Here is a 22,647-nt window from a genome sequence, read left to right on the forward strand (position 1 = left end):
CTGCGAGCGCTTATCTGCAAACAACATGCGCTGCACTTGTAGATGAGAGGAGCTGAAACCTGAGGCGCAGGGCCTTTTTTTCCTGATAGGCGGTTGCTCGGTAAAGTCAGATGAAGAAGATTTTTGCCGGAATCTTTATGATCTTTATTAACTGCTTCTATAATTTAAAGGGGAAGAAGAAGCCAGGTGCTGATAATCAAATGCACTTGACAAACTGATGAGCAAGAATGACTACCTCTGTAAAAGCAGAAGTTGTGCAGTTTGCTTCTATGGAGCATTCAGGAGGGTGATAACATAACGCTATAATCTTTCCAGAATTCACCCCAAGGTCAGACTGTGCAATGCTCAAAGGCACTACAAATAACCCAGGAGCTACATCTCCGGCTCTACAGGCCTCAGTTAACATGTTAACTGTTAAAGTTCATAACATTATATTTAGAAAAAGATCATGAACTCAGCTGTATACATAGGTATTCTAGAGACATATCTGAGGCCGTCTGCCCCTTAATAAAGCTTGGAAATGACGAAGTTGGGTCGTGTGACACGACAGCGATCCCCTGCACAGCAGCAAATCTACAGCTGGGTGGCTGGAAAGAAAAGTATCAAGCTGTTTCTTCACTCTTACGATTACTTCAGTTGGACTTTTATTGTGAAGAGATCCACAGAGTGAAAATGTGAAGATGGATTTTTATTCTCGCAAGATGACAACGTTCTCATTAAAGTGAACTTTGGCCTAACTACCTTAACAGTTTGCTTTGTTGTTGATGAACAGTTGCAATGGGCCAGTAAAAGTCCAGACCTCACCCTGAATGTAATGATGTGGTTGGACCTTAAGATTCAGCTGTGCTGAGCAAATGCCTAAAAATCTCAGTGAAGTAACACTGTAAGGTAGAGTGGGCGGGCCAAAATTGATCCGCAACAGTGTGTAAGGCTGATTAAATCATACAGAAAACAGTTTGGTTCTGCTGGTGTCACGCTCTGCCTCCAGCTCATTTCTGCAGAGTTGGTCCAAACAGTAAAAGTTAACACAAAAACTGCTAAAGCCAAAAATGAATTTGAACTCTGAGCAAGAACCAGACTATCATTTAACAACATCACAAACTACAAGAAAATGTTATGTTGCAATTAAAAAGCACTGAGGTAGTTTAATTTGAACAGAAACATGTGATGGCCCATTAATCAAGTAAAAAAATATGAACGACGACAACACATGGGACCTGCTGAATCACATTTAACTGACCAAATTCTGATTTGTGTGAATCTTATTTGGAAATTGCACCTGGGCTGTTCTGGCAACCTCTATATCACACTTCATTAGCTGTGTGCCAAGCAGGTCAGGGCTGAAAGCAGTCTGAGTCAGCTTGGCAGACGGTGGTTTCAGCCGTGGTGAATTAGCTGGAACACATTGGAGTGCAGTGTAACATCACGCCTGGACTCGAGTTTTTAAGATTAAAAATCAAAGGTTTAGAACAAGACACGAACGGAGCCTGGGTCGCTCAATTTTCCTCGTCGGAAAGTGACGCACGGGACATTTGCACTTCGATCAGTCAATATAAGAAGATTTTCCTGGAATACATTGCAGCATCTGCTCCACTGGTCTAAGAGCAAATGAAAACATGGCTGGCTGCGTTTGGAGCTACTTAGTAGCTTATTGAGGAACTGGAGTGTAAAACGTCTTTTATAATCAGAGGAACATTTGCAGGCACATACATGCAGCTGATTGTCACAGTTCATGTTAAAAAATGTTAGCAGTTAACGTTCATGGAGACACACTTCTCTGTGTTACATGGGGGGGGGCTGCAAAGTTCAGTACAGCTACAGAAGTGAAACCGCCAAGAAGGTATTTTACTTGTGTAACATGTGTTGAGGAGATGGGAGAAGTACTCCCGTCTTCATAGAGAGTGGAAAGGTGTTCCAGATGGTTTGGGCGTTTGCAGAGGAAGGATGGCAGATATACTGGACAAAGGCTGTTGAAGATGAAGTTGCCAGGCAGGAGGTTCTTGTAGTTTCTAATCTTGTAGTTTTATGGCAAAGAGCAAGAAATAAACAGCCCTGAAAATCACAGATGGGCTCATTTGTCAAAAATAGTTTAAAGAGGGTACAGGCCAAAGTCCACACAGCACTAGCTGATTAACTGTGATCCTTTAATCCTGCAGGGACGACCGTATGATTTGTCTTCAAGGGTTCAGCCTAGTGTTTTGATTTGTATTTGATAATTAGCTGTAACTGCATCACTGCTGTGGCTTCCTCAGCGTTTTGTAAGAGATTTTGAATCAATCAGCCAAACTGTTCAGATGTGGGTTCATAATCAAAAATAAATCCCCATCACATTCAGTTCAGTGAACTGTAAAAAATGCTCCATCATACCCCACAGCATGGTGACGGTATCCCACTAAGATGGCCCTGCTTATTTCTAATTTTAACGCCTCTCTCTCGCGTCTCTTCACTCTCATTACAGCGGACCGTAAGAGCTTCTGCACTATCCACAGCACAGGCTACTTGAAGAGCTGGCCACCTACCAAGATGGGTCTCGACGAAGACAATGAACCCGACAACGAGGGCTGCAACCTGAGCTGCCTGGTGGCCATCGGCCGCCTGCACCCCCACATCGTCCCCCAGCCCAGCCTGGCAGACATCAGGGTGAAGCCGACAGAGTACGTCTCCCGGCACGCCATCGACGGCAAGTTCGTCTTCGTTGACCAGAGGTGAGAGGCAAAAGGGGAGAGCCGAATAGGTCACCTCGTCTTGATTTATGTGACAGGACAGTAAAGTTCAGCTGCTTGCATACTCACATGATTTTCAAGGTCGCATTTCCCTCAGCTTATCCTCAGAGTCCGCCTGCTTGTTGATATATTTAGAGAGCAAAAGATTGGATAATAAAAGGATAAAATGGCCAAAAATTGAACAGACTGTAATTTTGATATGAGAGTTTGATATGAAATTGCCTCCTGAAGGGTGGAGGGGTGAGAGCTGTGAGGAAATATGGATTCAGAGAAATCGAAATAACTTGTAGTGCATAAAATGTCAGAGTAGAGCCACAAATAGTCTGCTTTTACCTGCAGCGCTGTGTCATTTAGCACAGCCTTTGTTAGCAACAAACACGATGGAGTCAAATACACCCCTGTTTAGGATGCGGTGATTTTTGAGTTTTTAATTTTAGCTGTTTAGATGAACACATTATGTTTCAGTACACACTGTTTTACCTTGGTGCTGTGTTACAACCGGCCTTTAGTACAGATGAAAAGCTTTTCAGTTAAATGAGTTTTATTCTTGCTCAGTGCATTAAGTGCAGTGAGGTTTCAGGACACAGTGATCTGTTTTTGGGTGATTCACTATCTTAGAAAACCTTTGTTGCCCATAATTAAGACTCTCACCAGCAGCTGCAAGCGAACAATCCTCTTTGTGTCTGTGTGTTCTTCCAGAGCCACAGCCATCCTAGCCTACCTACCCCAGGAGCTGCTGGGAACTTCCTTCTATGAGTATTTCCACCAGGACGACATCAGCCACCTGGCAGAATGTCATAGACAAGGTGCCTTCTGAGAAACCTCTAGAATCCTTGTTAGAGTTTAATAGAGAAGATGTGAATGAATGAATGCGTGTGCTCACTGCGAATGTATCGCAAATGTCCACAGTGCTACAGATGAGGGAGAAGATCAACACCAACTGTTACAAGTTCAAGATCAAAGATGGCTCCTTCATCACGTTAAGAAGCAGATGGTTCAGCTTTATGAACCCCTGGACCAAGGAGGTGGAGTACATCGTGTCTACCAACACTGTGGTGTCGTAAGTATCTGAAAACGCATTTTATTTGCTTTACCTGGAAGTTTTTAAGCTATAAACAAAAATATTTTGGCTCTTTGAAGACTCGGGTACATCACCTGTGCGCTTTCCCCCCCTTCTTCAGGTGTCCTATGATGGAGGGATCAGATTACCCTCAGTCTGCTGCCTCTCCACAGAGTATGGACAGCGTCCTGACCTCAGAGGGTAAATGACTTCCTTCATTCTTTCACTCCCTGCTTATTTATCAAAAACATCAGCCCATGTCCACAGTTATTCTTCACAGTGCATACATTCTTCTTCTCTTGATTGCTGCTGATTGGTAGGTGGGGGGAGGCGGGCGCTGCAGACGGTGCCTGGTATCCCCGGCGGCACAAGAGCGGGAGCTGGGAAGATTGGACGCATGATTGCTGAGGAAGTGATGGAGATCCAGAGGTGAGAATAGGAGAATTTCTGTGGTTTTTACAATCTCAAACCAGTCGAGCAGAAAACCAGCATTAGTGCTCTAATGGAAAATCACCGTGGCCTAGTTTCTTACTCAGATCATGCTGATAGAGGTGACACAGAGAATGAATTATCAGGTATTACAAGCCAGCTGTACACACTGGCAGGTGAGTATATGACAAACCATATGCAGGATTTTACCTCATTTTTCTGCACTGAATCATTTCAAATGTCAGGTTACAATAAAATGGAGAATAGGCACATGTTCTGTGCTGTCTAAAGTAGGACAGTGTGTTCGCGCTGCAGGCTCTTCTCCTCGCTTTGTGAAACTTCAAGGCTGATGATGAAACCCAGCCAAAATACCACAGACTGTCTCTGCTGATAAATGATCGCCCGATTGTTATGGCAGTTCTGAAAAATGATTGTGTTCAGTGAGGCTGATAGAAGAGGGACTTTTTTTATTTGGGGTTTTCATGTGCTGGAAGATTTTTTGGCATTTTAGGGAAAGATGCTGTTTGACCTTCTGAGACTGGTCAAATTTGCAGACCACATGAATTCATGCCTGATGCAGCGATACATACACGCGTGTGTGTAATTACTCATGCAGTACGTGTGAACATGCACGTTTTCTTTTATCCTTTAGGACAAAAAAATAACAAGGCAATAATTGGCTGCCTCTTTAGCAAATACACAGAGGATTAGTCGTCCTTGTTCTGCTCTGGCATGTCACATAAGAGAGCAGCATGAAGACATTCTCCACCTGGTGCAGGTTCTGAGGCAGGAAAACAAATTATTGTTGCCAGCTGCAAACCTCGTAGAGTCTCTCCAACCATGACGAGGGATTTACCGACCTGATATTTAAATCTGAAGTATGTTTGATCTGGACTCACAGAGCTGTTTCAGGTATAATCTGTTCAGTTCCCTTGTATTTAGTGTGTGATACCTCAGCGCTGCACTGGTTGCTAGGAGAAGAAACCACAAAGGATCAGCATACATGCAATGGAAAAACCTTTCTTTAAGTGTTTGAGAGCAATTAACATAGTCACAAAATAAATAGGCTTATTGTAGCACTAGCATCGTGTTGGTACTTGATATCGACTCTACGAGTACCTGGAATGGTGTACTTGTTGTGTTTCATGTACTTGTACTTTTCAGTTCATTCAAAATGGCGAGTGTGAATACAGGAATAGACGATTGGAGACAGCCTAGATCTGATTCAGAAACACTGCTGTTATCTGTTTCTCCCTATCAGGATTCGAGGCTCCTCCCCCTCCAGCTGTGGCTCCAGCCCTCTGAATATTACCAGCACACCTCCACCCGACACCTGCTCCCCAGGGGGCAAGAAGGTAACACACACACACCTAATTGACCTGAAAGCAGTTGAATTTGTGTGCTTCTCTGTGAACGTGCACTGTGGTGAGGGCCACGTGCTCGGGGTTCCTGCAGGACATTTAAAAAAAATATTCATATATCTGTAAATAAAACGTGAAAAATAAAGTCTTTAGATGTCCTTTATTTTGAGATGGTGTCTTTAAAAGTCACTACTAATAAAATAATTCTGTAAATCACTTGCTCGGTATTGTCATCTCTCTGTTGTCATGCACATTTATTTATTTTAGGATAAAATTAAACAGTTTGACCCTCCAGGGCAGGGATGTCAGACTCCTTTTACAATGTGGGCCAAATCCAGACTCTGACTCTGAGTGAGCTGAATCAGTGAAACTACACGATGAATGTCTGTGATGGTTCTTAGTCATTCAGGTCATCGTAGTCGGAGTTTCTTGAAGATGATTCACTTCTCAGATGAGAGGTGAATCATCTTCAAGAAGCTCCTTAGACTACATGATAAATGTGTATAATTACAGAAAAGGTTCTGGTAGTTCTTTGCCCAGATGGTCCTGAAATTGTAAAATATTACATTTTTGTTAATTCAGAGAAAAGGTCCTGTGTACTTAATGTAAAAATCATAATTTTATATAGTAAATACGGAAAAACCAGGAACTTTATGTCATTTAAGTGTTTATCTATTACCTAATTACTTTGCTGTGTGAATGGCAATTAATCGGGGTTCTTTATCATTAGGAGAAGTTGTAAAAACTGTTAAAACTTCAAATCTATGCACTCCTTCACATTTTTCAGAGCCATCCAGTGGGCTGGAGTCTTTCAGAGGCCAACTCTGGGCCCCAGGCTTCATGTTTGACACCACTGCTCTAGCTCCTGCACTACCCTAACAGAATAACTGTCCTCGTCTCTACTTTAGACATAATTGCATTGTTGAAACACCAAACTCGTCTGGTCTAATCTTAGTATTTATAGTGCAGGAACTTCATGGGTCTGTCTAAAACCTGAAAAAAAAGCCCCTAGAACAAACCCAGAAGATCAGAATGTACAAAATTATTTTATCCTGTTTTAATAATGATAAAAATGCTGCTTAACAGTTTAACATGTGTATACAAGTTCATGCTTCCGCGAACCTCAGTGTTCGCTCTCACTGAACAAGTTCAATGTTTTTACATTGAACTGATGTTTACTCATGTCGTCTCTGCAGATTCAGAACGGCGGGACGCCCGAGCTGCAAAGCACGGGGATGCTTCCTGGACCCGACTCTGTTGGCTACCCCTACTCCAACCAGTCCATCATGAGTAAGTCACTGAGTAAATCTGTCATTTTATGATTATGACCTCTTCATCAGTCATCTTCTTAACAAGTTGCTCTCTGTAAAGGTGACAACTCCCACCTGAGCATAGACATCATGGATGAGCCCGGTTCCAGCAGCCCCAGCAACGACGAGGCGGCCATGGCTGTCATTATGTCCTTGCTGGAGGCGGACGCTGGCCTCGGGGGGCCCGTCGACTTCAGCGACCTACCCTGGCCGTTGTGAGGAAGCTGGGAGGGACGAGCCGGAGCTGCTGACGTGGGGTCGACGTCTGGTTGCCACGTTTTCCAACCTGTGTGCATGACGGCACCGCAAAAATGTCCATCTTAACAAAAAAAGGAAGAAAAAAAACGCTCTGTAGATACAGAGGAGATCCTCTCTCTTTAGGTGTCCATCAGACTGGATGGCCGTTAGGTTTCACCCCCAAGTTTTTGGTTCGTCATTCCCTGCAGGTGGAGCTGAGATCCTGTTAAGATGCTAATTTTTCCAGTGCTGGTTTTCTAACGTTGCCACGGTGAGAAACCATTTCTCTAACAACGGCGGTGCTGACATGTCAATGCTCCTTCACTCTCTACCCCATCAATGCAAATTAACAGAAGGCCCCCCTCCCCTCCCCCAAGACACTCGAGACGGTGGCAGAAGTTTAATGGTGTTGTGTTGGGTGGTGAGCCCCCTGTCTCTGAGGTTTCCCTGTAGGATACTGTACAAGCACGAGGACGTGAACACACAACAGAAGATACTCAGAGGACCTTTATTCCCAAAATTCCACTACCAGGTGTATCTCATGTATTTAACTTCTTCCTTCTTTTTTGTAAAGACTGAATTGTTTTGGAAGGCACCGCCCAGCTGCTGTTTCCAGAGTTTACGCAAACTTTTACTCCAAGCTGCTCATCCTCGTCTGTTTCCTCAGAAATACCGAACTTCTCAGTTTCCTTCTGTGTTCACTCAAACAGCCTGCAGTGCTTCTGAGAGAGGCATTAGGAAGCTAGAAAAAAAGGCGAAAGCGCTGGAATTGAGGGGGGGGTTGTTGGGTTGAGGATCCCTGTGCGTGTGCCTGTGTGTGTGTGTGTGTGTTGAGAAACAGACCAGTAAGGTTTAACAGGTTGGCCTGTGTGGCCTTGCTTATAAATCAAACTGATCTTTTTACTGTTATTTTCTAGTGAATGCAGACATGCTTCCTATACGGAAGAAGGAGGGATAAGTTGAAACATTGCAAATATAATAAAAATCCCAGCAGTAAGCGAGACGGGTGTGCAGAGCTCCGTTAGGTCGGGGTTCCCTGCGTCACGTGTTCCCGTCTATTTAAAAGGCGCTGGTGAAATAAAGCAGGCGATTAGAACAGCCTCGGGATCGTGGATAGATTTAAGAGGGACTAAACACAGCCACGGGTCTAAACTCACACACCAAGGACCAAACGCCACACGGCTGCAGTAATAACATGACGTAGTCGATGGTACTGCCACTGTCTGCTTGCGTATGAACATAAAAGATGCAGAATAAAAGCGGACAGTGGCTGCAGTGGTTTTAATACTCTGGTTCTTGTTTTAGAACTTAGTCTTTCTCTTCAGCCCACAGAGCGGTTCTTCCTCATACCAATCCAAATGCTCTCTGCAGGTAGACGGGCGTGGACGCAGTGTAGTGTAGATTCTCCACAGATGAGTCCATGTGGTCACAGAGAACAGGCAGGCGAGCAGACATCCACACAGATCCTCACACTCACTGATTGCAAAGCCTCGAAGGTCCGTTTGGTTCGTAATTTGTGACAAATTTGCATCACTCAGACTCGAGCAGACTCCAGAATCGTATTTTTTCAGCGTCATCTTTACTGAGTTCCCAGCTCGCCTGCTGCACTTGCAGTTTTAAATCTTTGCATTATTGGCAAGTGATGCTTTATTAACCAACGTTAAGCTTTTTCCTTTCACCACTGAAGCTTTTTAAATGACTGGTGCTCAGTAGTGATCTTAAGTCCAAACTACTGAAGCCATCTATTTAAAAAAAGAAAAAAGAAAAAAAGTGCCAAATCTTTTATTTGCGTTAAGTTTCTCCCCGAAGAAGAAAGAGGAGGGAAAAACCCAACCGATCCAAGACCCAAACCTTGAGAGAATGTCGGCAGCGTCTGCAGCTCCGACGTGCTGCATGAGAGTCAAGCTCAGTCCTTAATCAGCTTAGCCAACTGAAAATCTCCAATCTGTCATAAACGTTTTGATTTCTATTGGACCAAAAAGGCTAAAAAGTGTAAATCTACTCCCATCATTCATTATTTCAAAAACAAGGCCTATAAACACGGGTGAAACTGCACTGAACCTAATCGAGCAGCACAGTCCCACAGGGAGACCCATAAACCAGCTCTGAATATAAGACAGTCTTGGTGCATAGATTGAAAGACTCCAGCATTGTAGGTCAAAGGAATAATAATAAAAAAAAAAAAGACCATCAGCGAAGATCTGTTCCTCCTCGTGGACGGCCTCCTGCTCGTTTATCTCTGGTGGGCTTCTGAGCGTTTGCAGCGAGCGCTCCGCAGGAGAGGAGCGAACAGCTGGAGTGAAGCTCTGACAGCTGTCAGAACAAAGAACGAGGCTTTAATGGGGGGAAAAGGTGGTTAATTGAGTCCGGTGGGAGCAGCAGCTGTATGGGCGGGCACACTCGGTGTGCTCGACAGCAAACCAGGACTGTTCAAGTGCTCCTCCATGAGGAAATGTTCTTCACTGCCATTTTATTGACAATGCGGGAGGCGACGCGGCGTCAGCCTGCTAACATAAAAACCAATAAGCTTGGGTTACAGGGTCTCCACCTACTCACCCCCTCACTGATCCTTCAGCCTCTCAGTCTTGTGTTGAACTGTGTTCTCAGCAGAGGGGACTGGATGGGCTCTTTGGGCTTTACTTTACACCACCCACAGAAGGATCCACCCCCTTTTTTAACCAGCCTGGGTGGGGCTAAAAGAAGCTGAAAACCCCCCCAAAAAACCTCTCAGCTGATTTATTTGCAGACTTGCCAGACTGCATTTACTCTTAAATTTGGTCTTTTTTTTTTTTTTTTTTTGCCCGTTTCACCCAACTGTTAATTCAAACTACCTTACTAACTGCTGGTGAACAAAGAGGACTTTGTAACGAAGATGGAGCTCACCAACATCTCTAATCACTTCCTGCAACAGTTTCTGGGGGTCACGAGAGATTTTTAATAGACTTTTTTTTCCCTCGATGATGAAGATGATCCCTAATTTGACCTCTTCACCTCTCTGCTGTCACAGCCCCAGGCCTTTGTGTTGTCCGATAAATTAGAGGCAGACATGACAAAAACCAAAAGAAGCAAAGACACAATCAGATTTGCCTTTTAACTTTCTGAAATCAGTTTTGGAAACAAAAAAAAAATCTAATTAGATGTTTGGAAATATTTTTTTAATGGCGCTGCATTATAAATACATTATGAAGGCTCCGGTTTGGAGGCGCAGCGATAAAGCCTGGATTTGAGTCTGAAAGACGAAATCCCAGAGATGTATTTAAAAAAAGTAAATGAATAAAAAACACAGAAACAAAAGAAGTTTTCTTCATCGCTCTATTTGCAAAGCATAAACAAAAGTAAACTGTGTTCTTGTGTATAACATGAAAAAGGTCTTTAAAGGGCTGATGTATAACTTCTCAGCTTCTCACAGTGACCAGCACGTTCTTATACAAACACGAGGCTTCCTGTCAAACTTAGAACACTTTTGATGTGGGCGGGGCTAACACTTGAGGAAAATACTTTTTCATGATGGGTTTTCTGTTTTTAACTTTCAAAGAAAATACATGTGAGACACAAGCTGGGCTAATACAAGTCCCCTTTTTTATTTCCACGTGGGCAGACAATGTTAACATCGACCAACTGTGGCAGCAGCTTTTAAAAGAAATCCTTATTTGAGGAGGCTGAATGCTGCGAGAGTGGCAGCTGCAGCACCAGCTGCTGTTTGGACCTCAGCCGCTTAAGTTTAAGCCGGGCTCAGACTCCGCCTCCGCCGTCCTCCTCCAATCAGGCAGCAGCTGGCAAGGTCCCCTCTGTATCTGTTCTAGTGGGTTTATTTCTGTTTTAAGTGTTTCTACTCTACACACTACAATAAAGTGTTCTCCTTGTTGATATCTCCCTGCCCCACCTGACGATAATGTATCAAATCTTTAAATATTATCATGTTAAGAGTATACTTTATGCAAATATATATGAGTATGATGAGTGTATTGTATGTATCAGCAGTGAAATATTTTTCAAATAAAATTATTTGTTTCTGTCATCGAGATTCGCCCGTGTTTACAGTCGCTTGCTGGCTTCATTCACAACTCTCAGCCAATCGGTGAAGCCCGCTGGTATTTTTATATGGTGTTGCCATCCAGCTCGGGCAGAATCTGCAACAGAGAAACGCTGCTGCTGCTTCTCCACCGCCACATGCAGCTGAATAGAGCTGAGCGGTTAAAGCACACTTCAGCGGGACAAAGAGCTTGTAGGTTAACCCGAGAGGTTCGTCGTGGTTTGCTTCCCGCGGCCCTGTAAAGTTGCTCAAAGCATGAGCAGACACTGTGGACGCACATTAAATAATCATGGTTACAGTGGAAGCAGCGTATCTATATTTGATCTGTCCAGCCGAGGTTGGGTCGTTTTCCTGTTACTGAGCATTTCTTTCATCCTCTGCCAAAGCTTCACAACACCTCAGATGCCGCTTTAAAAATTGAAAGTAAAGTTTCTTCTTGAGACTCTGCGTGTTATGCGAAGGCATCTGAATTTTAATATTTCAAAACTTTCAGTGCTGCTGCATCTGGAGGGATGTCTTCTAAAGCTGAGTCACTGCACGCCGATCACATCTGCAGGCTTCAAACATCACTAATCACGCAGCCTGGATCAGTGTGCGGCGCCAAGACCTGGACGTGAAGCTGTTATAACAGCAGAAGGCTTCAGCAGGACGGCTTGCATTCAAATGACACAATGTTTGACTTATTAATGAGTGATTAACATGTAAACAGCCAGTGTTGGAAACATCTGAGGTGGAGATTTTAATCACCATAAGCACCTTAGGGTTCGAGAGGACTCATTTTCTGCCATGTATATACTTATAGCCACTTTATTAGGTACACCTTTTCAGCTAATTGTTAATATATACCTAATCTAAGTAAATCTATAATCAGCCAATCACATGGCAGCAACTCGATGCATTCAAGGTGACCTGCTGAAGCTCAAACCAAGCATCAGAATAAAAAGAAAGGTGACTTTTAATGTTGTTGCTGCCAGATGGGCTAATTTGAGTATTTCAGAAACAGCTGATCTGCTGGGATTTCCCCAAACAACCATCTTTCAGGTTTAGAGGTTCCAGTGGTCTCAAGTATTGCTGCTGACCATGTCTACCCCTTTATGACAGGGGTGGGCAATTCCAGGCCTCGAGGGCCGGTGTCCTGCAGGTTTTAGATCTCACCTTAGGTTAACACACCTGAATCACATGATTAGTTCGTAACCAGGCCTCTGGAGAACTTCAGGACATGTTGAGGAGGTAATTTAGCCATTTAAATCAGCTGTGTTGGTTCAAGGACACATATAAAACCTGCAGGGACACCGGCCCTCGAGGCCTGCAGTTGCCCACCTCCAAAATCTGAGGAATGTTTCCAAGACCTCATTAATTCTGAGACATGAAGAAAACAGCTTAAATAAGAAAGCGACTGTGATTCTTGAAGGTGTTGTAAATAGCATTTATTTAAAAAAAACAAACCAAAAAACGTGTTCAGCATCTTTTCTGACATCCTGTGTGCTCGCAGCAGTGATGATGGATCTGTGCAGAGTTTCAGAGCACCGCGGTCAAGACTCAGGAGTGGAGCAGAAAATAAACAAGACTTAAACTAACACCTAACTTATCAGAGGGGTGTACTGCAAAACGAAAATCAGTCTTCAGTTAACAGGTGATGATCATATAATCTGATCCGGAGCAAATTATATTCAGAGTTTTGGTTTAAAATCTGTTGCAAGTGGCACATTTCTGTTTGCAGAGCATACCATCAAGTCCTGCCGTAAAGCTACAGCTCTGCAAACTGTGCATGACACAGTTTCATAGCTCTGATATCCAGCTGTCCAAATAAACAGCAGCACATCGAGCATGCTGAGTTCTAATTTATTAATCCACAGCAGTGTTGCCTTCTGCTGTTTTATTTATATTACTTATACACACACACTATTTATCCCCTCTTTATAATATCTCAGAGTGAGATATATGGCACTCGATCAGATTTGTGAGGAAGAAGAGTAAAAAGCCACATCAAACACCTGGTTTTATGGAAGCGTGCAGAAAATCTGTGTTGACAGAGAAAACTTATAACCACCATTATTACCGTCATCTCTGGGATACTGGGGGTTTTAATTACTGTCGAATCAGCTAACTCAAAGTCTGGCAATGCTGAACCCGCTCTGTAGTGCACCCCTCTGAAGTAAACACATGTATGTTGTGTGAAACGTTGTGACACAAGAAAAAGAGTCCATCTTCACATCAAATTATTGCCCCCCCCCCCACAGAAATATGCAGAGGCACTGAAATCCACTTTCCCAGTGAGGTACAGTATTCTACAACACACACACAGCACTCAGCATTCACACATGTAAAACAGATCTTTCCTCACGTGTACACAAAGGTCCACTAAACTCTCCTTTGGTTGACAAATCAAAGAGTAAACAGAGCTGGGAGGGGAGGTTTGCTGATGTGCTTCTAGTTCTCATTCATTCGGACGCCGTGTGGACTGAAAGCAGCTGCAGCAGAGGTGCAACACAAGGCAAACTGGTGTTTTGCCACTCAGGAGGAAGAGGTGGTGGTGGAGGAGACACTGGAAAAGTCTGTGCTCACACTGAAAGCAACACGCCGCTTAAACTCTACAACTTTGTGCGCTTGCTGACTGCTAAAGGCCAATCACACGTGTGTGTGCTTCATTAGGTGGCAACATGTGTGCAGCTGTGATGAGAATGCAAGAAGCCTTGTTGGTGAAGGTGAAAGCATTTGTTGCTGGAGGTGTGAACACAGAGGTGGAGGGGGGGGAGTGTGTAGCAAACCGTCTCATGCAGAGGGTGATGGCATGTCGGGGTCCGGCTCGTAGCGGTAAGTGGCCTGAGTCTGGCTGCCGCTGCTATGCTGCTGCTGGTTGCTGTGTGCGGCCGGGCCCGAGCCGTCCTGAGCCTGCTGGTTCAGGCCCTCGTAGGCCTGTGCTGGCTGGGGGGCTGCACTGCTCTCAGACGCCGGCCCCAGCACCACCTGCTGGGGGAGAGTGTCCAGCTCGTCCACCTGCGGCCCGGGAGGGTGCATGACCACCAGCTGGTCCTGCGGAATGTCTGCGGCCGCCGCTGCCAGGTTGGTGGTCGACTTGGACTTGACGCACTGAAAGTCCACATGCCGACTCTTGCCTTCCTCCTTCTCCCAGGACATCCTGATGAAGGGGCGCTGCACGTAGTTGTAGATGACTTCCGGACGGCCTCCAGGTCGTCGCTTCACCTTCTCTTTGTAGGTCGGGTATCCTGGGAAGGAAGGAACAATATGTAATCGGGACAAAACAAGCTCGAGTGGAGCTGGGTTGCAAAATAGCTTGCAGACAGATACGCACTAACAGCATCTATTGGTTGGAGGATGAGGAGAAACAACTACTCACTACAGGTGCGAGTGCACACAAGTTAATGACATACTGTTATTGGTATAAAACCATCATGGGTAGCCTCCTCCAGCAGTCTGAGCTTAGAGCAGTGTAACTAAGCGAGGATTCAGAGTCACCCGATCCAACCCCAACTATGTTTTATCAAAAAGTTACGTTTTAAGCCAAATCTTAAAAGTAGAGGCTGTCTGCCTCCCGAATCCAAACTAAGCAGCTGAACTATAACTAATGACTCTGTGAGATTCACCATTTGACTCAAACACTGTTTGAGTCAAATGGTGTTTGAGTTAATATAATATGATGGGAAAATAAACCAACAAGACTCTGCTGATGGCATCAAACTAACCTATATTTAAAAAAAAAATTCAACTTGGATATTGTTAATTACTGATAATTGAAAAAATGTGGGATGTGTGGCCCTGATTCTTTTCGAGCTCCAGCTTTGAGACATGCCAGAAGAAAGTGTTACTTGGCTTCACGCATAGAGGCGAATGTTACTGAGAGTTTTAGCATGAAGCTAGAGCTTGTATTTAACATTTTCCTAAAAGTCATGTAATGAAAGCCACATTTACTGGCATTTTACTGTTGTTGTGGAAATTCTTGCCTCAGATTTGGCCTTTTAGATTTTAACAACCTGTTAAACAACATCATTTACTGTGTGTCGTGTGGGTAAAAACGTCCCTCTGCAGGCCCGCAGGAACGCTCCCGTTTGTTCCTGTGAAACTGTTTCCATGACCTACAACTGTTTTTCCTTCCAGGTTTGCTGTTGTGTTTTTTAGCTTGGTAAATGGAGTGATTCTTACATAGCGGAGTACTAGCTAACATTTATACTCCAAAGGATGCATCGGAGAGCAACTTCCTCCTGAACTACAGGAGGTAGAGCAGGCATAACAAGCCATCATGACAAGTACTGTAATGTGAGCTGAAGTACTCTGCAGACTTTTATGCTGCTTATGACGATTAGATAGCGGTCCATCATAAAGCATCATCAAGAAGGTGACTGATGTCTCCTAAATGAATTCATTCCATCCTCTCCTCACACAGACATGACCTCACCAAGTCACTTGTATTAGGAGACGGTAGATACCAATGTGGTCTAAACATAGAGAAGAACTAGGGCAGGGGTCTGCAACCTTTTACACCCAAAGAGCCACTTGGACCCGGTTTCCACGCAAAAGAAAACACTGGGAGCCGCAAATACTTTTTGAAATCTAAAATGAAGATAACACTGTATATATTGGTTTTTTTTACCTTTATGCTTTGTGTGAACAACTAAAGTAAATAAGTAAAGTTTATTTATTAACACAAAGCGCTGTACACAAAATTAAAATAAACAATACAATCAATAGACATTATACACAATGTAAAAGATCAAATGTAAATAATGTAAAGAATATAAAATACGTAGATCAACAAAAGGCTTGTTTGAACAGAAAAGTTTTTAACTGCTTTTTAAAAGAATCCACAGAGCAACTAAGGTGTGTTGCTTAAGAAATCCATGAAGTGCTACAGAGAAAATTACATTACATTACAAATATGTATTTTACCTGGTTAATGTGTGTGGCGGGGCGTGGTCTGCAGCGCCGCTGCAGGGGAGGCGGACGCACCTGAGCAGCACCCGCAATCACGCCTCGCCGCCTTAAAGTCTGTGCTCTCTCTGCTGTTGTGTTGGTGTGTCGGGCTGTGAGCGGAAAAGCTACAGCCGGCTGTGTGCGTACAGCAACCGTGTGTGAAAAGTGGTCAATAAAGAGATGCTGAAAAGCGTGTTCATGGAAACATCGTCGGGTCTGCCGTGACATGTTTACAATAAGACTTATGGTCCCGAACCTCTGCGCACAGAGCGTCTGCAAATCGGGGCTTTCATCTTTATGCAGGACTGTAAGCTGTAATCTGTGAGGCGTGAGCGGCGTTTGTTTTTAACATAGTTCACGGTGGAGAACAGCTGCCGACATAATGTGGATTCGAAGATGCATAACTGGGGTCTGGGGTCAAAAGTCTCGATAAATGCACGGCGTTTCGGTGGGTACACCGGTTTCCGCGAGTGTGGCGCTTATTTTGAGCGATGAAAAAATAATAAGATGTAATTTTATTTTTATATTTCAAAATCACAATAATCTTAAAAGTTAAAAAAAGAACTAAACACAAATAAAATACACTTCAGCTAAATACTTCTAATTTATTTTCCCAAACCACCCGGAGCCGCAGTATAAGGACAAAAGAGCCGCATTCGGCTCCAGAGCCGCAGGTTGCCGACCCCTGAACTAGGACAAGAGCTCACCAATTTAATTTTATTTTGAAACTCAAGGGAAACAGGTATAGGGTGAAAAATACTGGGCCCATCATAGGCCCCTGAGGAACTCCACTGACAACTGTGGCTGTGCCTGTGCCAGCCTGGCTATGAAAAAAAGCAGTCTGTAGGAAGCTGATAAGGACTCTTTGTGACATCATCTTTGAAAGCAATTACTTTTACAAAATATTTTACATTGGCTTTAGACATTCAAGGACCAGACTGCATTTGAAGACAAAAACTATTCTGAAAGCCACGAGTAACAAAAAAACCCCTTTGTGGTGTACCTTCAATTCCCAGTCGGATCTTTTTCAGTCCTCTGTCCTTCAGCACCGACTTGGCCACGTCTCTGTTCTCGATGTACTTGAAGAAGCGGTAAAGTTTGGTGCTGTAGATGACTGCGGAAGACAAGAGATACATTCAAAATCGAACTAGTGAGCGCATTAAAATATGAAGCAAAACCGACAACTCTCCGGATGCACGACTTTCCTGCCCTATCTGAGACATTTAAAAGGTGAACAAGAAAAAGCCACACAAACAGAAAGTAAGCGGGAGCTGCAGGAAGTGTTCGTGCCACTGTGGCCTGCTTTCACACACCGAGGCACCTTAGCCTGGTTTCTGTAAAGTGGAGCACGGCCTCCATCAGATTAATGTCACCCAGTTATGAGGCTAACAAACCAGATCAGTGGAGCAGCAGGGTTCACTATGAAATCTTACTCTGCGAGTACTCCTCTCCCATCTGCGGTGGGTACTCTTCGTCCCAGTCCACCACATCGTCGTCAGTCAGCACCACCACGTGACACTCCCTCTCTCCGCTCTGGGCGCTGGCCACCATCAGCGGCAGCACCATCTCCTCCAGGTAACACTCAAACTGATGCCGGGCTCCGTCGTTGGACAGCTCGTGCATGAGGGCGCCTGAGGACGAACAGACCAGACGTCATTGTGGACAGAAAGCAGAAGCCAGAAACGATACTGAGCTGTGATTCTTGCTCTAATCAAAGCAAGTAGAAGACTTTAATTACCCCACATGAACGACTATCTGTATCAAACTTGTTATTGTATTGGATTAATAATAGAAACAGTCGAGACACTCAGATAATCCTGAATAGAAGCATATGGAGGAGCCTTTTAACTGTGGGTTGTTTTTTTAATCAAATTTGACTAACAGTTCTGAAAATGCAGTTTGTGTCCACAGAAGTTATTTCTAAGGAAGACTAGAAGCTTTAGGTGGTGGTGGAGGCACCACATGATTCAACCTTTAGCAGGAATAATTGGAAATCGGGCTGGACCATATCATACCGTTCACGGTAATACCGGTATAATGTTCGGCAACGATAAGAAAATGAAATATCGCGATAGAATATGGGTAAAACGCGCATGCGCAGTGCCTTTGCTTTCATACGCACATGGCGGCAACGGAGAATGAGAAGAGCGAAAGCGGATCGTTGAATGAAACGGATGAACCAGAACTGGTTTGTAAAAATGCTGCAACTTCAGTGGTGTGGAACTGGTTTAACTTTCGTCCGTCAGATACACAACAAAGCACTATTTTTGGTAGCGCATGCTAGCGGGCCGTTGTTATTGTCATGTTTTTTAGAAAATACGGCACACTTAAAATCAATCCTTTGATTTTCTGAAAATCGACAGTGCCCCTTATAATCCCGTGTGCCTTATGTACTCCTTGCGGAGTGATACGTACTGTGCTTCAACATAATATTACCTTATTGTGTGTGTATAACCTCTTTTTAAGTTTTGTGGATATTATACATGGTTATGCTGAGGATATGTCGGCCAATTTCCACTGGAAATGCGTTTTGGTTAAACTGCCAGCGAGGAATTTGCATTTGCACTTTTATATTTTTTTACAACTTTAATGCACATAAAAAAAAACAGCTGCTTGTTTAAGTGAAAATATACTGATTTTTTTTTTTGCACTAATAAAGTTGTGGAATTGTAAAGTATTTTGTCTCGTGTCAATTATATCGTCAGTTATGTCATTATCACAAATTTTCAAATGTATATCGTGATAAATATTTTTGGTCATATCGCCCTGCTCTAATTTGATTTAATCGTTCATTGAATGTCTTTATCAGTCTCTCAGAGTGTTGTGGAGGAATTGTGGCTCACTCTTCGTTACAATGCTGCTTCAGTTCATTGAGGTTTGCGGGCATTTGTTTATGCACGGCTTTCTTAAGGTTCCACCGCAAGCTTTAGCTCTCAGACAGATGCCCTCACATTTGACTATAAAATACGCCTCAGTGTGGCTGCAAAACAGGCCCAAAGCATAGACCTCCAACGCTGTGCTGCGAGTTGATACGAGATGTTTGTGCTGATATGCCGTGTTTGATTTTCACCACATGTGGCACGGTGCATTAATGCTGAACATCTCAACTTTGGTGTCGTCGCTTCGAAGGAGATTGTTCCAGTAGAGGTTTGCTCAGATGCAACTTTTCTTTTCAGAGGGGAGAGGCTTTCTCCTAACAACCTTTCCTTGTTCAGTCTTTTTTATTATACTGTCATGAACTTTAACATTTAACATTTAACAAGCTAACTGAGGCTTGTAGAGCCTGAGCTCTTGGGATTTTTGCAGTTTCTCTAAGCATTGTGCCATCTGACCTTGGGATGTATTTCCTGTGGCATCCACTCCTGGGAAGAACTGCAACTGTCCTGAATGTTTTCCACTTGAGGATAATCTTTCTCAGTGTATAACGGTGGACTTTGAAATCATTAGAAATGGCCTTATAACCTTTCCCAGACTGACATCATGGCAGCAACAGTTGCTGTTCTAAGATCTTTGATGATGATTTACTTCTAACTTTTCAAAAGTGCTCACACTTGCTGATGGTCAGTTAATCAAGTGCATTTGATTAGCAGCACCTGGCTGCTGCTTACCTTCTTAGTTAACTAATTAAGTCTCTCTCAGACTGTGGGCTTACTTGTGGATCCTAGCGTGTATACCAGTAGAATGGGAGGCAGAGCCGTCAGCTTCCTTTTGTGGAACCAGCTCCCAGTTTGGATTCAAGAGACAGGCACCCTTTTTACTTTTAATCCAAACTTTCCTTTTTGATAAAGTATACCGTCAGGGCTGGATCAGGTGTCCCCTTTCACTCACCATGTGTTCATGCACCACTCTGCATTTAATCATTAGTTATTATTAATCTCTGACTCCTCCCCCTCACACCAGCCAATCATCTTGTCATGTGTTGTTGCTCACCTGTGGTTGTATTTACTTAATGTTTATTAAGATTTAAGGTTTATTAATTAATATTTGTAAGCTGTACTGTGACACAAAAGATAAATATTAGCCAGTGACATCGGTAAATGTAATCTTATTTGCCAGTATCACTGAACAGGGTATTCTGATACTGAGCTGATATATCAGTACATCCCTGGTGTTTCTACCTGGAACAGCAATCAATTGAAATCAGAGACATGCTGACTGAAAAAAAGAACTCTAAAAAGTAGAATTAAAAAAAAATCCCATCCTGTTGTGGATTAATTAACTTTACCAGCTTTGGCTTGTTATGTGCCTGCATAACAAGCACTGAATCTCACAGCTAATCATGACCTACTTTAGAGCTCAGCATAGAGCAGCAGCAAGCAGCAGGCTGCGCGCTGAAGCCACTCCTCCCACACACTCAGACACACAAACAAGAGGCACAGCCATGCACAACGACAACAACAACAAACGTCCATCACACGCAGCATTGTCACAAACCAGTACAATGTAGCTGTGCAATAAATTTAAGCAAACAATGTTATTTCAGCTCTTTCTTTTTCACAATAAATCAATCGCATAATCTGCTCCACATTCAACTGATGGCTTCAGTAAAGGACAGTGAACAATATCCAGCCTGTTAGTGTGAAATTATTGCTTTCCTATTCCTGAAGTAACTGCCTGTACCCATGCAACATGCAGAGACGTGTACTTTTTCCCATTAAAAAACAAAAGAAGTAAAAAACCAACACACTCACCAAACTGTGCACTGACAGAAGGAGGAACTACATCAGTGTGCATGCAGTAAATCAACAGCTAGCCATTTAGATACTCACTGAGGTCTCTGCACTTGATGGTGCTGTAGTTGAAGGAGATACAGAGGTAGTCACATGCCTCCCTCAGCTCGGGAATGGAAACGCCGTCAGGGCAGCGGATTATCCCCGACTTGTAGTAATCCTGCCATTTTCAGCGGCGCGATCGCACACATAAATGGACGGAGCGGTGGATGTTCGTGCACGCACATGAGCAAGGGAGAAAAAACAAGGCGCCATTATTAATGCTGCTGCTGCTGAGAGAGAGCGAAAGAGAGGATGAGGAGAGGGGGGAGGGAGGGATGGAGAGCGAGCGAGTGGAGATGAAAGTAAAAAGCAACGTCACAGAGGAGAGAGAGACTTAGAGGAGAAAGGGTGAAGGGTGATGAAAGTAAAAGCTTCCGACGTCAGCCTCCCTCCCTGCCCCACTTTCCATCCTCTGTCTGTCCCTGTGCACCCTCACGGTGGCTGTTACCCAGGAGACTTTCTACTGATGGGGAGAAAAAGAAAGAGTGGAGACACTCGGGGCACACAGGACAGAAAGTTCTGGCACATCTCATTTCCTGCTCTGCCTCATGTCTCCTTGTGTAATTCCCACAGACATGCAGGCTTTTGCCAAAATCCATTATACCACGACCACAATCGAGCAGCTTTTCGCCTGTTGTTACTAATGCTCTCCCAAAGAGAAGAGGCAAACACATAACATTTTACACCTGCCACAAACACTTTTGGAAGCAGACAACTTGGACGGCTTTCAGAATATTTCCTCTCCTCAGGCTGCTGTTGTGCTAATGATTATTTTGCTATGAACAGATGAAATCAGCATTAATGAATGAGCATGTTCACTGCGGTCTGTGCACTGGGTGCTCTTTCAGCTGGACAGTAAATAGTCCAGGAAAAAGAAGCAGCAGTATGCTGTAACACATACCAAACATTTCAAACCACAACTGTATTCATATCTGTGCATAACAGTCTTTACGTTATCTCACATTATTTTCACCAGCAGTTCCTCTTTCCGTTGTACTCTCAGATAAAAACATGCAACGTGACACCTGCAGTTTTTTCCCCTCTGTAAAAAGCTCCACTAACATAAAAGTTTCCTTCGCGGCCTTACGAGACACTTTTACACGATCCGGCAAACCAGACAGTCCTGCAGCCTCTGGGTCAGATTCACCTTTTAAAGCTGGCCAAGTTTCTTTCAGAAGGGATCTTTGTTTTCAGCTTGTTCGCACAGTATTAGCATTATAAGCCAGCTTCTCCCATCAAAGCATGCCCCAAAGGGCTGTGGGTTCTCGACATGTTGAGTGCTTTTGCAATAGTTTATACTGACAGTTTTTTTTTTTTCATGTTGGGGGTTAGTTGTCAATTGGTGCATACAAAAAAATCCCTACCTCCCGCTCCTTCTTTATCAGTTTTGCTTTTAATTACGGCCGTCGACGTGTCACGCTGTAATAATTCTCCCCTTCAGTTTTCTTTTAGCAGAAAAGAATTTAAGGGTATAAAATCTGACTTGATAAATACCTAAAAACTGATATGTGTTATTTTTCTACACTTAGCCACTGCAAAACTTTCATGACAAAAGCAGATAAATGAGGGACAGTGACACCGGTAAATGTCACCTTATTTACTAGTTGCTTAGCAGCTGATACGCGACAAGACACTTGGCTGATGTATTTTTGCATCCTCACCGGAAGTACTCTGCTGCACCTGGCACAATTTAAATTCTGCAGTATTTAATTAAAGTGATTCTTTCTTTCTTCGGGCAAAACAAATGACAAAAGAGTAATAATCTATGTTAGAGGAAAGAGCAGGAAGCATTT

General features: G+C 43.6%; 2 protein-coding genes across 8 annotated transcripts in view; one reads left to right on the forward strand and one right to left on the reverse strand.

The window, feature by feature from the left end:
- Positions 1 to 11,138, forward strand: part of LOC101465128 (basic helix-loop-helix ARNT-like protein 1) — a 31,148-nt gene extending 20,010 nt beyond the window's left edge. For all 3 annotated transcript variants that reach the window (XM_004566088.4, XM_023153161.3, XM_004566089.6), the window contains 8 exons: positions 2,459 to 2,705; positions 3,423 to 3,529; positions 3,633 to 3,783; positions 3,905 to 3,984; positions 4,104 to 4,212; positions 5,474 to 5,567; positions 6,770 to 6,863; positions 6,945 to 11,138. In XM_004566088.4, coding sequence (XP_004566145.1) covers positions 2,459 to 2,705; positions 3,423 to 3,529; positions 3,633 to 3,783; positions 3,905 to 3,984; positions 4,104 to 4,212; positions 5,474 to 5,567; positions 6,770 to 6,863; positions 6,945 to 7,102 — 1,040 coding nt within the window. In that variant the 3' untranslated portion in view covers positions 7,103 to 11,138. The remainder of the gene's footprint in view (positions 1 to 2,458; positions 2,706 to 3,422; positions 3,530 to 3,632; positions 3,784 to 3,904; positions 3,985 to 4,103; positions 4,213 to 5,473; positions 5,568 to 6,769; positions 6,864 to 6,944) is intronic.
- A 1,425-nt stretch (positions 11,139 to 12,563) lies between these two features.
- LOC101466575 (BTB/POZ domain-containing protein 10) overlaps positions 12,564 to 22,647 on the reverse strand; it is a 48,061-nt gene continuing 37,977 nt past the window's right edge. For all 5 annotated transcript variants that reach the window (XM_004566094.4, XM_004566095.4, XM_004566097.3 and 2 more), the window contains 4 exons: positions 20,852 to 20,972; positions 17,516 to 17,713; positions 17,086 to 17,196; positions 12,564 to 14,380 (listed from right to left, as the gene is read on the reverse strand). In XM_004566094.4, the coding sequence (XP_004566151.1) occupies positions 13,926 to 14,380; positions 17,086 to 17,196; positions 17,516 to 17,713; positions 20,852 to 20,972 (885 nt within the window). In that variant the 3' untranslated portion in view covers positions 12,564 to 13,925. The remainder of the gene's footprint in view (positions 14,381 to 17,085; positions 17,197 to 17,515; positions 17,714 to 20,851; positions 20,973 to 22,647) is intronic.

The sequence above is a fragment of the Maylandia zebra genome, linkage group LG7, assembly GCF_041146795.1.
Source record: "Maylandia zebra isolate NMK-2024a linkage group LG7, Mzebra_GT3a, whole genome shotgun sequence".
NCBI lineage: Eukaryota > Metazoa > Chordata > Actinopteri > Cichliformes > Cichlidae > Maylandia > Maylandia zebra.